Source organism: Protopterus annectens, chromosome 2.part0 (assembly GCF_019279795.1).
Source record: "Protopterus annectens isolate FY-2018-M chromosome 2.part0, PAN1.0, whole genome shotgun sequence".
Taxonomy (NCBI): Eukaryota; Metazoa; Chordata; order Ceratodontiformes; family Protopteridae; genus Protopterus; species Protopterus annectens.
The window spans coordinates 707,202,130-707,220,039 of NC_056728.1; the positions used below are offsets into that span (position 1 = coordinate 707,202,130).

Sequence of the window (17,910 nt, forward strand, 5' to 3'; positions counted from 1 at the left end):
GCTTTGGCATTCTGTTTGGGTGTATCTTTAGAAAGTGGCCGAGTCGGATCCTTCATTTAGGAATGAATGAAAATGACATCATCAGATCATATTTTTTCACCAGAGGACATCACACATTTATTTTTACTCATAGTGCTCACCTTTTCAATGAATTACTTTCATGAAAGTTTCAAAAGGCAAGTTCTTTATACCAACAAATGTCATGCCACTTAAGTGGACTAAACCATCTGTACATATAAGCAAGAATTTACCACTTAAATTAATGGGAAGATTCTGGCAAGCATGTTTTTCTTACATCTGATATCTATACAACCTCAAAAAAGATGTTTACTAATATTATACTATGCATAAGCATCTATGCAACATGACCATGCATGCATAGTTTTATGTAAAATGGCTGAACTGCTACAAGTTATTATAAAGGAAACTATTCCAGCTAGCTTACATGTAGTTCAAATGGTTCTTTTTTGATCCAAAATGGGTTTCCATAGCAAAAATGAAAGGAAATAAGGAAAAACTCACCCTGACTAAATGTCCCATGGCAACTGCATAAGACTTCTGCAAAACGGTGTTACGATCATTTAATCCAGTTAGCAAAGCATTCATCAATTTTCCTAAGCAGAAGAAAATATTTCAGTAAAACATTTACAAGTCGCACAGGAAATGGCTTTATATAATTCTATTATGGCCATAAGAACATTCTGTAAGAAAATAAATTACACTACAAACGAAAGACATTGAATGAAGGCAAAGAAAGTACAGTTTTGTACCTACCATAAATGTAGATGTTCGAGTGTAGACACTGCTGCAGTCATTACACTTGGGTTATCCTGCCGTCAGGCGGTTCCCCAGTCGGCCTGAGTTCCAAAGTCTTGGTCCAGCGGTTGCTGTCGCTTCTTCCCTGAAGTCAGTGCTCCAGGGGGATATAAGATGCAGCCGACGTCATTTTCTTCAGTTTTTCTTGCCCCAGATGTCAGGTGCCCCCAAATAGGTAGGCCTTTCAAATTGCTAGTAAAATATATAATAGAAAAGCAAACCACCATTTTTTAATTGCCAGCAAATACTCCCTTTAGGAAATAAGGGTAGAAGACCTAGGTATGTACCAGAAAGTAAGAGGGGAGGGAGGGTAACCTGGACTGCAGCAGTGTCTACACTCGAACATCTACATTTATGGTAGGTACAAAACTGTACTATGTTCATCATGTGACACTGCTGCAGTCATTACACTTGGGTGGAATCCCAAAGCTGAGGTAGGGAGGATGGATCTATAAGGCATTAGGGGTGGCTATAAGGCCCTGCAGCACAGCAGTGGCAAAGCCAGCTCTGGATTTGGAATATAAAGGCAAATGGTAATGTTTGGTGAAGGTATGTACAGAACTCCATGTTGCTGCATCTAAAATATCCTTGGCAGGTACTCCCCTGAGGTAGGCAGTTGAAGTGGCTGTTGCTCTGGTGGAGTGAGATCTAATGCTGCTAGGTACAGGTTTCCCATGGTGTGTATAGCAGAAACTTATACAGTGAGCTATCCACTTTGAAATAGTCTGCTTTGAAATGGCTTTTCCCTGTGCTCCTGCAGCATATGCTACCAATAATTGCTCAGATTTTCTGAAAGCTTTGGTTTTGTCCAAGTAGAAGCGTAACTGTCTGTGAATGTCCAAGGAATGTAGTAGTCTCTCCCCTTTGTTCTGTGGTTTTGGATAAAAGGTTGGCAAGTGAATAGTTTGGTTTAAAGCCACACTTGATACTACCTTTGGCATAAACGTAGGGTTAGTTCTTAAGGACACCCTGTCCTGGTGGAAGATAAGGAAAGGTTCCACTGCCATTAGTGCCTGTAATTCTGAAACTCTTCTTGCTGATGTTATTGCCAGTAGCAGAGCTGTCTTCCAAGAGATGTATTTTAAATCTGCTGTGTTAGCTGGCTCAAAAGGAGGTAAAGTTAATTTTTCCAAAACAAAGTTGAGGTCCCCAGTTAGTGTAGGTGCTCTACGGGGCGGTCTCATGTTTTTAGCCCCTCCGAGGTACTGTTTGAGTAAAATTGTTGTAATGAGCAGAAATGGCTGAGGCATGAATCTTGATGGATGAGAAGGAGAGGCCCTTGTCCAGCATCTCAGTTAAGTATTGAAGTATCTGAGGAATGTTTGAGACAAGAGGGTCAAGGCTGTGTGCTTGGTTCCAGGCACAGAATCTCTTCCATTTATCTAAGTAGGCTTTCCTGGTGCTAGGCCGTCTGGCCTCCAGAATGACATCCATAAGAGCTTTGGAGAGAGGCAATGCTTGCTTGGTTAAGGAATTTTCCATGCAGCTAGATTTAAGGTCTTTAGCTGGCTGTGAAGTATCTGATTGTTGTGTTGTGTCAACAGCTGTGGGATTTGAGGCAAAATCCAGGGTGGTTCTTGTGCTAAATTCTTTAAGATTGGGTACCAGTGCTGGTGTGGCCAGTCTGGTGCAATCAGGATCATCTTTGGTTCTTCCTGCCCGGCTTTTATGAGTACCTTTGGAAGGAGAGGTAAAGGAGGGAAAGTGTATACTTGTAGTTTTTTCTCAGCTGAATGAGAGGGCATCCACTTTCCATGATTGTGGATGGTAGCTCCTTGTGCAGAACTTCTGTAGTTGGCAGTTCATTGGGGATGCAAACAGATCTATGTCTGGTTTCCCCCATTTTTGTGCTATCATTCTGAATATTTGTGGACTCAATTGCCATTCGTGAGGATCCATGATGTTTCTGCTTAGGTTGTCTGCCAGTGTGTTTTTCTCTCCTGGCAGGAATTGTGCCTGCAGATGAACTTGGTATCTTAAAGCTGTGTTCCACAAGGTCATGGCTTGTCTGCAGAATGGGTAGGAGTGTGTGCCCCTTTGCTTGTTTATGTACCACATGACTATGGTGGTGTCTGTCTTTAGTAGTAGTTGTCCTGGATGTAGCAGGTCCTTGAAAGCTATAAAGTACAGTTTTGTACCTACCATAAATGTAGATGTCCGAACTGGATAGCATCTGCAGTCATAACAAATGGGTTGTCCTGTCGTCAGGCAGCCCTTCGGTCGGCCGGATTCCAAAGTCCGGGTCCGGCTTCGGCTGATGTCGCACTTCACCCGACGTCATCTCTGCTGGTCTTCGGGTATAAAGGCATCAGCCGACGCCATTTTCCTCAGTGTTTCTTGCCCCAGATGCCAGTTGCCCTCTTGGAAGGCTAAATTTTGGATAAATGCCAATGTTTCCAAAAGGATAGAAGGCAAACACAAATAATAAGCATGTATGTACATATATACAAACAAATACACCATAAGAGACTCCCCCCACCAGCTAGCTATTAGGAGGGTAAATACCCTAGGAGTACCACAGAGGGGAAGGAGGGAGGGTAATCCTGACTGCAGATGCTATCCAGTTCGGACATCTACATTTATGGTAGGTACAAAACTGTACTATGTCCTTCATGGATGCATCTGCAGTCATAACAAATGGGTAGAATACCATAGCCAACTAGGGGAGGAGGAAGAACAAATTATGGTGTGGTTAGGATCCCTTGCAGTACAGCAGTGGCAAACCCTGCTCGGGATCTAGAATACAGAGGTAAATTATAATGCTTGGCAAATGTATGCACGGAGGTCCAAGTAGCCGCCTCAATAATGTCCTTGGTTGCCACTCCTCGTAAGAAAGCTGTGGTAGTGGCTGTAGCCCTTGTAGAATGAGGCCTTATGTTCTGTGGAATTGGTTTTCCATGGTAGGAGTAACAGAATCGTATGCAATTTCCTATCCATTTGGAGATTGTCTGTTTGGAAATTGCTTTTCCTTCCCTTCCTGTTGCATAGGCTACAAAAAGCTGGTCAGTTTTTCTGTTACTTTTGGTTCTGTCCAGGTAGTAGCGTAGCTGTCTATGTACATCCAAGGTATGCAGCATTCTTTCCCCTCTGTTTTGTGGATTGGGGAAGAAGGTAGGTAGGTGGATTGCCTGGTTTAAAGACACTCTGGATACCACCTTAGGCATAAATGTAGGATTAGTTCTCATGGACACCCTATCTTGATGGAAGATTAGGAAGGGTTGTACTGCCATTAAGGCCTGAAGTTCAGAAACCCTCCTTGCTGAGGTAATTGCCAGTAGGAAAGCAGTTTTCCATGACAGGTGCTGTAGATCTGCTGTTGCTGCTGGTTCAAACGGAGGGAGTGTCAACTTTTCTAGCACAAAGTTCAAGTCCCATGCTGGTAATGGTGGTTTCCTAGGAGGTTTTACATTCTTGATCCCTCTGAGGAACTGCCTGAGTAGAGGATGTGAAAAGACAGGTGGATCAAAGCTGTATTCTGCTGAAATAGCTGATGCATGGAGGAATAGGACAGGCCTGTATGAAGAAGCTCTGCCAAATACTCCAGAATGTTAGCAATATCTATACTCGACACATCTTTTCCTCTTTCAGCACTCCAAATGACAAACCTTTTCCATTTTCCTGCATAGTTCCTTCTTGTTGAAGGTCTGCGGGCTTCAAGAATAATGTCTTTAACCCTTTGGGAAAGATCTGGATTAGTTGCAGCTATGTGATGTTCCAGGCAGTCAGTTGCAAAGTTTTTAGGTTTGGATGCATGATGCTGTAGTTGTTCTGAGTTAACATCAAAGGCATCAGGGGTATTGTCCACATTTTCTCCCGAGACATGCTCCTCAGCAATGGGTACCAGTGTTGTCTTGGCCAGTTTGGAGCTATCAGGATTATCCTTGGACGTTCCTCCTTGATTTTTAGTAATACCCTGTGTATCAAGGGAAGGGGTGGAAATGCATATGCTGTCAGACCTTTCCAGCTGAAGGAGAGCGAATCCACCTTCCATGCAAGTGGGTGGAATGTCCTTGTGCAGAATTTTTTGAGCTGGTGATTGAGAGGGGAAGCGAATAGATCTATTTGTGGCATTCCCCATTCCTTTATGATGGTCTTGAAGATGTCCGGGTGTAGCATCCATTCGTGAGCATCCGAGGTGGTTCTGCTTAACATGTCTGCTAGAGTGTTCTCCTTTCCCGGTACAAATATTGCCTGTAACTGGATGTTGTAGCTGAGTGCCAGATTCCAAAGGTCCAAAGTCATTCTGCATAGGGGGTATGAATGAGTGCCTCCCTGCTTGTTGATGTACCACATGACTGTGGTGTTGTCTGTCCTTATCATCAAATGTCCTTCTTTGAGGAATGGTCTGAATTTTTGGATTGCCAGTTTTACTGCCAGCATTTCTTTTTGGTTGATGTGCAGGTGCAGCTGGTCCTGAGTCCACAATCCTTGTACGCATTTGTCCAGCATGTGCGCCCCCCATCCTAGGTCTGAGGCATCTGTTGTGATGGTTTGGCATGTTCGAAAGTTGTGGAAGGGTAGGCCTGGGTTTGACTGGCATGCTTGAGCCCACCATAGGAACTCCTGTTTTAGGCATGGGATTAGTGGTATTTCTGCTTCTAGACTGTGCCTGTGTTGGGACCATAAATTCTTTAGGTACCACTGTAGTTTTCTCATATGCAGTCTGGCGTGGGACCAAGATTATGCATGATGCCATGAAGCCCAAGGCCTGCAGAACTTTTCTTGCTGTTAGTTTGTTCTGTTTTGTTAATGCCAAGAAGTAAAGAGGGAGTTCTTTTTGTTTTTCTGCAGTTAGGAATGCCATTTGTTTTACTGTGTCCAATTCCGCCCAAAAATGTTCTTGTTTGGGATGGTATCAGCCTTGACTTTTGTAAATTGACTGTGTATCCCAGGGCTTGTAGCAAGTAAATGACCCTTTGTAAATCTGTTGTCAGCTTGCTTTTGTTGTCCGCTTGTAGCAGGCAGTCGTCCAGGTATGGATAAATTTGGATTCCCTGTAGTCTGCAGTGGGCGATTACTGATGCCAGGCATTTTGTGAATACTCTGGGCGCAGTAGATAAGCCAAAGGGCAATGCTGAGAATTGATAATGCTCTGATCCTGCAAGAAATCTGAGGTATCTTCTGCAATTTGGTTGAATGGGGACGTGCAGGTATGCCTCCTTGAGATCTAGAGTTACCAGCCAACACTCCTTGCCCAGCATGGGAAGAAGTTGCTGTAGGGTCAGCATTTTGAATTTTGGGACAATGATGTATGTGTTTAAGATGGACAGGTCGAGAATAGGTCTCCAGCTTTTTTCTTTTCTTGGTACTAGGAAGAGTCTGGAGTAGAATCCTTTGCCCTGTTCTGTTATTGGTACTCTTTCCACAGCTCTCATCTTTGTTAATTGCCTTATCTGTTGTAGAGCTTCTATTTTTTGATTTGGAGGCAGGTTTGGCATTCCTCTTTTGACTGGTAAGGTGTGGAAGTGGAACCGGTAGCCTTGGTCTATGGTTTGCAAAATCCACTTGTCTTTTGTGATATAGTGCCAATTTTTTGAAAATAAGGCTAACTTTCCGCCTAATGGTGCTGCTATTTGCTCCCTGGTAGGCGGAGTTAGGGCCAAGTCACTGTGATTGTCCTGTTGCAGTGGTAGTGGTCGTGTCTGTGCCTCTGTTATTACCTTGCCACTGTCGTCCTCTGTAGGCACCTCCTCTGGATTGATTTCTGCCTCTGGAGCATCTATTCCTGCCACTTTGGGATCTTGTGGAGTCAGGAAAGGACCAATTTTTGGCAGGCCAGTTCCTGCTAAACCTTGGGGGCTGAACCTGTAAGAAATCTTTAACTGTTTGTACAGATTTTGCCTTTTCTTCCATTTTCTTCATTACCTCCTGGGCAGGTGTACCAAATAAACTGGCCTTTATCCATAGCAGCATCTAATAGCTTAGCTTTAACATGATCCGGTAAGACCTGCTCTTTCAACCATGCATGTCTTCTTATCACTGTGCCAGTCATGGCTGATCTAAATGAAGCCTCCAGTGCATCATAGCCACATTTTAAGGAATGGTTACTAACCTGTTGTATGTTATTCACCATTTCTAATACATATTTCTTATCTATAGATTAATCAGAGGTTAGTTTCTTAGTTAACTGATCAAGCATAAACTCTTGGTATTGGATCATGTGAAACTGACAGTTTAAAGCTCTAGCTGAGAGAGTAGCAGAAGTGTAAACTTTTTTACCCCATCTGTCTAAAGACCTGGCTTCCCTTTCTGAAGGAATAGGGTTTTTTGCTGTGGTCGAGGCTACTGCCTTAGGCCCCTGGGAAATAATTTCGGGGTCTGCCAGTGGGGCCTTGTATAGGTGGTGATGAGTGTCTGGTACCCTGTAAAATCTATCAGGTTTGGCAGGGGCTGGAGGTAAAGAATCAGGAGCAGTGCAGACATCATTAAATGCATCATCCACAACAGGCAAAACAGGAGGAATAGCTAAGGGCCTATGTTGTGGTAAGTGCAGAAAAGTCCTAAGCCTTTTCTTGAATCTGAGAAATCTTGTCCCTGCCATTGGAATTGCTCTCTCATGGCATGTAAGGTTTCCCCAAAGGAAAATTCCTCTGGTGGAGAGGCAGCTGGAATGGATTCTTCCGCATCAGAGTCTTCATAAGTAGAGAAAGGATCCTCTGGCTGTTCTGTAATGTCGGAGTCATCCGCAGAATCATCAGAGGACACTGGCTCGGGGGGCTCTGTTCTAGGTCTCTTTTCTGGGGGCTGAGAGGCCCTGTCTGGGTGAGATTGGGATCCCCTAATTAAGGATATTAAATCTTCTGCCAGAGTAAGCATTTGTGAACTGGAAGTGGGCCTGTGTGAGGGAGGTTTAACAGGCACTGACTTAGCAGATTTGGCTGCTTTAGTCCTGGCAAAGGCCTTGATAGACATGGCTGCAGGGGGTCTAGCAGCACTATGTGCTGGGGTAGAGACATCCAAAGGGATGGTGTCTGATAACTCACTAGAAGCCACAGTTGTAGGCAAAATTTCTGAGGCCGATTCAGGTAAAGTAGCGGGAGCCTCAGTAGTAGTCATGGATTCGGCTGAAGATTGACCAGTTTTCTCGGTTTCGGCCGAAACCGAGACACTCGCGGCTTGCTTAACCGTGGTTTCGGCCGAAACCGCGGACCGCGAGTGTCGGTCTTTTTCCTTGCGTTTTTAACAATTTGGGTAGTCGGAGGATCCGACGGCATAATGTACGCAAAGTCTGAGCCGAAAAACTGTTCAGCAAACTCCGACCGACGCCTTAGCGTTCGTCGGTTGAAGGAAGCACAGGCCGAACAGGCTGCTACGTCGTGGTCTGGGCCTAAGCAAGGCAGACAGTAAGAGTGGAAATCTTTATGAGGTATTTGTTTCCCACAAGTTAAACAGTTATTGACTTTTTCTGACATCGGCTGAGGCAAGAAAGAGTCCCCAACGGGTACTTAGCTTTTAGAAGTCTTGAGTAGTATTCGGTAGTAGTAATCTCTGGATCTGACCGACCGGCACTTGCGAACAGCTTCTGCTTCGGGCGCCACGCGGCAAGAAAGACTGGGGAAAATGGCGTCGGCTGATGCCTTTATACCCGAAGACCAGCAGAGATGACGTCGGGTGAAGTGCGACATCAGCCGAAGCCGGACCCAGACTTTGGAATCCGGCCGACCGAAGGGCTGCCTGACGACAGGACAACCCATTTGTTATGACTGCAGATGCATCCATGAAGGACATTTGCAGTTTGTACAGCTAGCATCTTTTTGATTGATGTGGAGATGTCTGTGTTCTGCGGGCCACTCACCCTGAATACATTTTCCTGCCATGTGTGCTCCCCAGGCATAATCAGATGCATCTGTTGTCAGTGTCTGCCTGGCTATGGGTTGAGTAAAAGGCTGTCCCTTGTTGAGGTGACAAGCTTGAGCCCACCATTGAAACTCCTGTTGAAGGCAAGGAATTAGTGGTATAACTGTTTCCAAATTTTGACAGTGTTGAGACCATACACTCTTTAGGTACAATTGTAGTTTCCTCATATGCAGTCTGGCATATGGAATTAGTAGTATGCAAGATGCCATGTAGCCCAAGGCCTGCAGAATTTTTCTTGCAGGGAGTTGGGTCTTTGTTGCCATTAAATGAAAATATTGAGTCAGTTGTCCTTGCTTGTCTGGCGTGAGATAAGCCATCTGGGCCGTTGAGTTTAAGCTGGCACCTGGAATATTATCTGTTGTGAGGGCACTAGTTTTGATTTCTTTTCGTTTACTGTGTACCCCAGGCAACTTAATAACTTTTTTACATACGCCAGATGCTTTAGAAGAATGTCCTTGCTCTCTGCTTGGATTAGGCAGTTGTCCAGGTATGGGTAAATCTGAATTCCTTTTTGCCTACAAAATGCAATTACTGGTGCCAGGCACTTTATGAAGACCCTGGGCGCAGTAGATAAGCCAAAGGGCAGTGCAGAGAATTGATAGTGCATTGAACCTGCTAGAAATCTGAGATATCTTCTGCAGTTTTGTCTGATAGGGTCATGCAGGTATGCCTCTTTGAGGTCCAAAGTCACGAGCCAAGCTTTCTTGCCCAGCATGGGAAGCTGCTGCTATAGTGTCAACATTTTGAATTTTGGAACCTCCAGGTAAGTGTTCAGAGAAGAAAGATCCAGAATGGGTCTCCAGGCTTTGTCGTTTCTGGGAACCAGAAAGAGTCTTGAGTAAAATCCTTGTCCTTGCTCTTGTGGTGGTACCTTTTGAATAGCTCTCATATCCATGAGTGTTGTAATTTGTTTTTGAGCCTCTGCCCATTGATTTGGTGGCAGATTTGGCATTCCTTTTAACCTTGGAAGAGTGGAAGTGGAACTTGTAACCTTGAGATATGATGTTGAGAACCCATTTGTCTTTTGTGATGCAATGCCAATTGTGATAGAAAACAGCCAGTTTTCCTCCTAAGGGAGCTGCCAAGAGAGAGCTGTTTGGCAGCTGTAGTGGGAAGTCATTGAGACTGTTTTTATAAGGTTGAGGCCTGTCTTCCCCTTCTTTCTGGCCTGGTGTACCCCATTGTCAAGGTCTGTAAGGGCCTTGTGTCTGACCTCTACCTCTTGGATGTCTATATCTGCCCCTTTGAGGTCTGTCTGTGACTGGAAAGGACCAATTTTTTGTTGGCCAATTTCTGCTAAAACGAGGACGTTGAACCTGTAAGAAATCTTTAACCGTTTGCATATATTTTGCCTTATCCTCCATCTTTTTTAATACCTCCTCTGCCTTAACTCCGAACAACACATCCCGCTGCAAAGGTGCATCTAGTAATTTGGCTTTAACATGATCTGGTAGCGTATGTTCTTTTAACCAAGCATGCCTTCTAATGACAGAGCCTGTAACTGCTGCTCTACAGGAGGCCTCTAAGGAATCAAAACCACATTGCAAAGTATGTTTTCCCACTTGTTCAGCTGCATGCAATAAATCCTGCATTTCTTTCAAATTAGGAGGATCTGAAAATGGAAGCATCTTTTGTTTCAATTGAGACATTAAAAATTGCTGATATTTTAGCATGTGAAACTGGCAATTCAAGGCTCTCATGGCCAAAGTTGTAGATGTATAAACTTTCTTGCCCCATCTGTCTAATGCTCTGCAATCTGTCAGAGGGGACTGGGTTTTTAGCTGATGAGGCCTTAATCCCTTTGGGTCCCTGAGAAATAGTTTCAGGGTCAGCAACAGGGCTTTTGTATAGAAATTTGTGAGAGTCAGGAACTCTGTAATATCTATCTGGCTTAACTGGGGCTGGTGGTAAGGAGTCAGGGTTTAAGATGGATTCAGTATATACATCATCCATAATATCTAAACACTGGCGGAATAGCAAGGGGTCTGTGTTGAGGCAATAAGAGGAAGACTCTGAGCCTTTTCTTGGATTCTGAATAATCCTGGCCTTCCCAGTGGAAATGCTCCCTCATGGTACGTAAGGTCTCCCCAAAGGAGTAGTCCTCAGGCGGAGAGGCTGATGGAATTGATTCCTCAGCATCCGAATCCTCATAAGGGGGTAAGGAATACCCTAGGTCTGAGGATGAGTCAGAGGAAATGGACACCTGGTCTGAAGATTCATAGTCTGCACCTTGTCTGGGCCTTTTATCTGGTGGGGGATGGGACCCTCTGATCAGGGTGATTAGGTCTTCGGCCATTTTTAGCATTTCTTTCTTAGGCATGGAAGCCTGCCCTGGAGATTGCTGTGTCTGTTTCTTTGCTTTTAAGGAAGGCTTAGACTTCACAGAGGGTTTAATGGTTAACTGGGTAGGTCTGAAAACACCCTCTGAAGCTGTGGATTGTTCAGCTACTTTGGTTCCCTCTGTAGGATTAAGTTCGGTAATCTGAATAGCAAGAGCGTCTGAAGGCCCAGCCAGCTCCACGTGGGAGTCGGAGGCGGTCTGTGGTTCTATAGAAGCGGTTATCAGGGGCTGCATAGGCGCCTCGCTGAAAACCGGAGATCGGCCTAGAAGAGGCCTCGTCGTCAGTCTTGGGCCTCGGATGCCTGTCCTTGCGCTTTTTATGAATTCCGGTCGTCGGAAGTTCCGACGGCATGGTGTAATTAAATTTTCTGCCAAAATAATGTCGGGCAAAATCAAACCGACGTTTAATAGTGCGCTTGTTAAACCTAGCACATAACCGACAACCAGTGACATCGTGGTCTGGGCCTAGGCATGGAATACAGTAGGAGTGGAAATCCTTATGAGGTATTTGCTTCCCACAAGAAATACAATTATTAACTTTTACTGACATCGGTCTGAGGCAAGAAAAAGTTTCCTCAACGGGGTACTTAGCTTTTTACAAGACTTCGGATCTGGATTCGGAATGAAAATCTCAGGAGTCGGCCGACCGGCATTGGCGAACTGCTTCTGCTTCGGGCACCGCGGGGCAAGAAAGACTGAAGAAAATGGTGTTGGCTGCATCTTATATCCCCCTGGCGCACTGACATCAGGGAAGAAGTGACAGCAACCGACGCCGGACCAAGACTTTGGAACTCAGGCCGACTGGGGAACCGCCTGATGGCAGGATAACCCAAGTGTAATGACTGCAGCAGTGTCACACAATAAACATCATGTGAAAACTTATCTAAGTGAAGGCAAGCACTGCATCTGTCAAAGTCTTGTTTAGGTGTTCCAAGGGGAAAGGGTTTCCTGTTGCCCTTGCACAACCAATACTGCAAATTCCATCTGAATTTGGGGGAAAAAAATGAAGTGGAATATAAACTCAGCATTTATGTGCTAGGTGCACCCACCACCCAATACAGAGGTCCTTCACCCTTCTATACCATCTTACGTAATACAATGAGCTCTAAAAGAGGTCTTTCCCTTGCTGTATATTCATTTGAAGAGAGTGCAATCTGACACTGATCAATGATTGCAGTAGCAAACATGGTATGCACTGCATACTACTAAAGTATTTATCTGACTGCAATGTACAGCTCTCCAAGTGTGGTGAAATCTTGCCATTGGCTAAACATACAATTCTGCTACAAAAACACAAAGAACAATCCTCCAGATATTTCTCTCTTGCCAAATATCAACTATTAGTGTGCTATCTGCAAATAATTTTAGCTCAAATGATGTAGTAAGTAGTTCAGTCAATGTAGGCATGCATATCGAGCAGAGATCATTTTTAACTTGCACTTTTACCTGATTGCTTCTATGACATAATAGATCTGATTTGCTGATATATATAACATCACGCAGAGGATGACTTATTTTGCTTTACTTTCCTCTGCATCTATGACACCATCACAGAAAGCTTGCAAACAGTGACATCAAGCAACTGACCAGATACTACAGAGTGTTCTAATGTGCTTAAAGAAAACTGAACTGATGATACAATACTGGAAGCAAGCTACTATACTCACAATCTGTAAAACAGGGCAAATATAACATCCATTAGGTAAATATACAAATAAATCAAAGTAACAGACAAACTCCTAGAATATAAACAATAAGGACTGCAAGTTTTTTAAAAAAAAATAGTATTAGCTATAGGCAAGTATAAAATAATGGCTTAGTATTCCAAGCTGTGCATGCTGAATGTACAGACCAGTCAGCGTGCCTGTTGTAATCAAGCATATCCCAGTACAATGAAGTCTGGCTGCTGAAGTATTCTTGAGCAACCTGACTTTATTGGGATACGCTCTACTACTATAGCAATACAATATAATACATCTATTTACATACACATACACACACATACACACACACTAAAAATAAGATAACTGATTTGCATACAAGTCCAGGACACCATTAGAGGAGCATTACCAAACTTCCAAATTGTTTCAAACCACTGTCTGCTGAAGTGACTTGTTCAATGTCACAAGACACTCAAATGAATGCTGAGGAAATCTAATGCTGTCCCACACAAAGCAGCTCACTAACACTTCATAGAGGCATGACAGTTGAAAGGTATGCTTATAATGGCAGTGCATCAATCGTACAGTCGGTAACCATACCTCTGAACCATTCAGATATTTACAGAACTTCCATGGTTTTCCACATATTTTCCCATCCCTTATAAAATGTTTTTTGATTTTCTGCTAAATTATTGGGGACTTGTTTCTATCATTAATGCCACAGATTTGAATTTCAGATATACACAAATAAAATAAACAAACACAAACTGCGACTGAGATGCCATTTCACATGCACAATGTATCAATATACAGAGGAAATGATGGAATGAGACTAAAATGCCATTATACAAATACATTACTTAACAAAATAAGCAATTTCTTCATTTCTTAAATAATGTTAATGTATAACAGCAATAATCCATGAATGGGTGTGGATATCACAGGATTTCCTGACGGTTGGCTTTGTTTGATCATGTGGCTTTACCTTTGTGATCAGATCACACCAACTATGGTGGTAGCCACACCCAGTCATGGGTTATTTAAAAAAAAAAAAAAAAAAAAAAAAAAAAAAAAAAATAAAAAGAGCTAGCCCTTTAACTACTGCATAAATCTGTGAAATGTTTTAAGTATTTTTTCAGCAGAATACTGATCACAAAATAAAAACAAATCTCATTTCTTAATATACTTACTCATTAATAACTTTTCTGGCAGTTTTGTAATGGCAGTAATTAAGCACATTGCATAACCACTTTTAATGCTAAATCATATGACTTAGGCTCCTTGTCTCATAACATGCACTTCGGTTCATATCCCAGTACTGAGACGGTTAGCTTCTTTCAACATACGAATGACAAATCAGATAGTGAAGCACAGACACAGATGAGCACATAACAAGTCACATAATAGGCTGCGAGATCTGACTCAAAGTCAGAACTAACCCTTGTAAATATAACAGATATGTCCCTGTGAAAAGGAAGAGGTAAAACAGATAATGCTTGAACTACAAAACTAGCTATTGGAAAGTCACCAAACTTAAATTTGCCCTGCTTTGCTTTGAACAACACATTGCAGATTAGAGGGGATGAAGTAAAGGCAGTACAGTAGAAGCAGAGTGCAAGAAAATATGGTGGCACCTGTCTTTAAAGTATGAAGATGGCACAAGAGTTTTTTTCAGTGTCATTAATTGTCTTTTGGTCTACCTGCTGGATTCTTCCAGTGAGCTTTCATTCTGAGAGACATGGTTCTGTTCAGATGCAACCTACATGTCAGAGACACTGTTCTTTATAATGAGTCTGCAACAAAATTAACTCAATGGGTACTACAGTGCATGAAGCATTATGCAAATGCTCAAGGCCTTCCTGCTTGGACAGTAGGTTCATAGGTTCATACTAGGCTATCTGCCCTAGGGCATTTACAAGCCTAGCCAGAGTGTGTTTGGCTTTCGCCACCCATTTTAAATTAATTTTGCTATGCCCTTTTTCGAGGTTAGTATACTGTGCCTCTGTCTAACAGTGACACAGAAGTGATACCCGGGTAAACCTCTGAACCCCATCCACTCATCAAGATTCCTCTTGAAGAGAGTCAATGAGGGACTCTGCCTAACCTGGACTGGGATTTTATTCCAGAGTGAAGGGAGCCTCTGGGTTATGAATCTGTCCCTCCAGCATGTCCTATTTATTTCAGTGCTGAGGTTCAAGTCTCTCGAGCGCGTAGCTCGATGGGATTTGGATTTTCTGAGGTGCAGCATGTCCATTAATTCCGGGTTGGATAAGCACGAGCTTCACCTTATCTGTTTACATATCACAACATTTGACGGATCGATTTCTCAAAAATAGAATTTACGATCATATCTATTGCATTAAGAGAAATGATACGAATAATGCATTGTCGAGACATTTACTAAATAGCGAGACATGTATGGGCTTTAAATTTGGTATATTGGATGTGGTCACTATAAATCCCAGAGGTGGGAATATAAAGGCCATCGTGGGGGAAAAAGAAATCAAATGGCAGCTGCGATTAGAGGCTGCCACACCACCTGGCCTTAATAAAGTAATCCCTACTAAACCTTTACTGAGGGTATAATCATAGCCTTGTGGGAATTTTGAGGTAAATAAATAATGTTAGATAGTAAAAAAATAGGGTTTTACTATGTATTTAAAAGTAGTAACTATCAACTTAGTTTTACAGTATTGTTAGTTTTATTGTACTTTGTATGAATGAAATTTTCCATTTTGTGAATAAGATTTTTAAATTATAACAGTAGTAGATATATATATATAGTATGAATACTCATTAGTAGTGAAAATTGATGCAATTTTTAAGTGTTATTTTATTATATTGCAGTTTTGTGTTAGAGTGTAGATCGATTTGATGCTTATCTAAGTCAGAGATGCATTATTTAATGTTAATGTAAATGTTATATCAAGGGTTAAATGTATGCAATTGGTTAATTGTTCTTGGGAAAAAGGCGGGTAATTAAGGTATTTAAAGTGTATGACAAACTTTGACTGATGTTCTGAAGAAATCTAGAGTTACTAGATGAAAGCGCTCAACCATTAGTGTCATCGTCTGGTGAATGTTTTTACAATAAAAGATAGCAACTGCAGTACTTCCGTGGTTCCTGAATTTTTTGAGCCTTGCTGGGCTTAAACTCTGTGAGGTATTTGGTGGACTTCAGGAACTTTGGTGTGAGATTAGTTGACAATGGATTCACTGCAGGACGTAACGGGTTTAGGAACTTCCATTACCCGTGAAGAAGTTGATAAACTGCATTCCGAGATGGCTATAATTAAGGGAGAATTATCTCGCCTTATTGAACTTTTCACTCCCAAACCGGGCTCTTAAAAACACAAAATCCGCCTACAACTATAGACGTACCAGCGTTGTCTCGTTCCTCTATTGGCCAAGCGAGTGAGGATGACATCCCGAATGGGCAAAGGAGAAGTTCGTCACCATTTTTACTCACCTGCACGCCGAGGAAAGATACGCGTACTCATGTAAACAGTAATTCAGCATCGTTCAACTTTTTTCCGGCTTCCCGTAATAACGAGGAGGAAATCTATCTAATTTCAGGGGCTAAACCCAAAAGACAATTGCCGGAAAGGACATATGGCGCTAAAGCCAAATCTAGCGCCAACACTAACTCCAAAAATCCAGGTACTGTTTACCATAAGCCCGGGAAGGGCTCTAATGACAATTCATCACATTATAATGTAGAAAAGTTGTTGCAAATGCCGTTTGACTTTGAAACCAGTAACAAAGTGAATAGCAAGGGACAGGTGGTTCATGATAATTACAATTCTTTGAAACACATGATATTTGGCTTTGGTAATAAGTTGACTAAAATTAAAGCATTGCAGGTTGAAAATATGTATTTACGGCGATGTTTGAACTGCCATGTAGTCCCAATGGGACTCCGTTTTTTCAAAAGACCTATGGGTATAGAGATGAATGCTTGCAATATAAAAAAATGTAATGATATGTTCAATGAATTTGGGGAACAGTTTATGCAGTTTATTATAGACAATAATGATACAAAATTGACTGTTTTAATCACTGAAGTAGAAAACATGGATAGTGTAATACGAGATGACAAGTTATTTCCACAATGGGAAAAGTTATTCTATAAACAGTTTGATTATGCAGAAAATGCCAGTAAGAGTATGTTTGCCAAAAAATGTAAAAAGCTAGAGCGTGACATGCAGCAGTATGAACAAGGGGTAGCATACAGGTGGAACAACAAGGATAGGGTGAGGCAGAGAGAAACACACAAGGGAGATATTAGGGACACACTTCAGGATGATGTACCACAATACCATAATGAAGAGGTTTTTTTAGAGGAGGAAGAACAAAACAAGTGGTACACAGTACATCGAAAGGGGAAGGGGTTTCCCAGGTGGAACAAGCACAGATAATACAGATGCCAAACATTGGCAGTGCCCATAATAATACAGGCCCAAGTGACAATGCATACAAGGACAATATGGACTATGGACCGGGTCCCCCTATTGTACTCAATGAGGGAGATGTTAAAATCTACAACTATAGTACCTATGAAGTACAAGCAGATCTGGCACATATATTTTCGAAGGGTATGAAGTTCATACCTGACAAATCATTAGATTTGATAGATGTTTTGGTTGAAATAAAGTTATTCCTTAGAAAATTAAATCTAGGGATATTTTTCCATAATAAGTCACAACAAGCATCTAAAAGTACTGACTTAAGGAAAAAGAGTTCCTTTACACCACCTATGGTGAAAACATTGGAAACTTTTGAGAAAGTGATTCAGGATGACATCTATAAGTTATACAAGAAATGTAAATATCAGAAAAAGGATCAAATCATGGTCAATAAAATATATTCATTGATTGATTCCATCTGTTCGGAAAATGTTAGGATAATGGTGGCAGATAAGGGGGGGAATAGTTTTGTATGATCAAGAAAAGTACAGCAATAAGATATTTGAAATACTAAATGATCCAACCCAGTATGAGGTATCTTCATTAAACCAAGTCAATATTGCCCATAATAGAATAGACTCCTATTTGGAGGAATTTTTATTAGATAATAGAGTGGACGATGAACTTTACAAATTTCTGAAGGTTGAGTACCCCATCCTGGCAACAATAAGAGGGATCCCAAAGGTACACAAAGACCTTATTGAACCACCCTTCAGACCTATAATATCAGGGAGTGCGAGTAAGACATTCCCGTATGGCAAAGCAGTGG

At 42.2% G+C, this 17,910-nt stretch overlaps 1 protein-coding gene across 1 annotated transcript in view; it reads right to left on the reverse strand.

The window, feature by feature from the left end:
* The window catches only part of ECPAS (Ecm29 proteasome adaptor and scaffold), a 2,158,898-nt gene that overhangs the window by 476,887 nt on the left and 1,664,101 nt on the right, over positions 1 to 17,910 (reverse strand). The window contains exon 39 of the mRNA XM_044061033.1: positions 523 to 614. Within this exon, the coding sequence (XP_043916968.1) occupies positions 523 to 614 (92 nt within the window). The remainder of the gene's footprint in view (positions 1 to 522; positions 615 to 17,910) is intronic.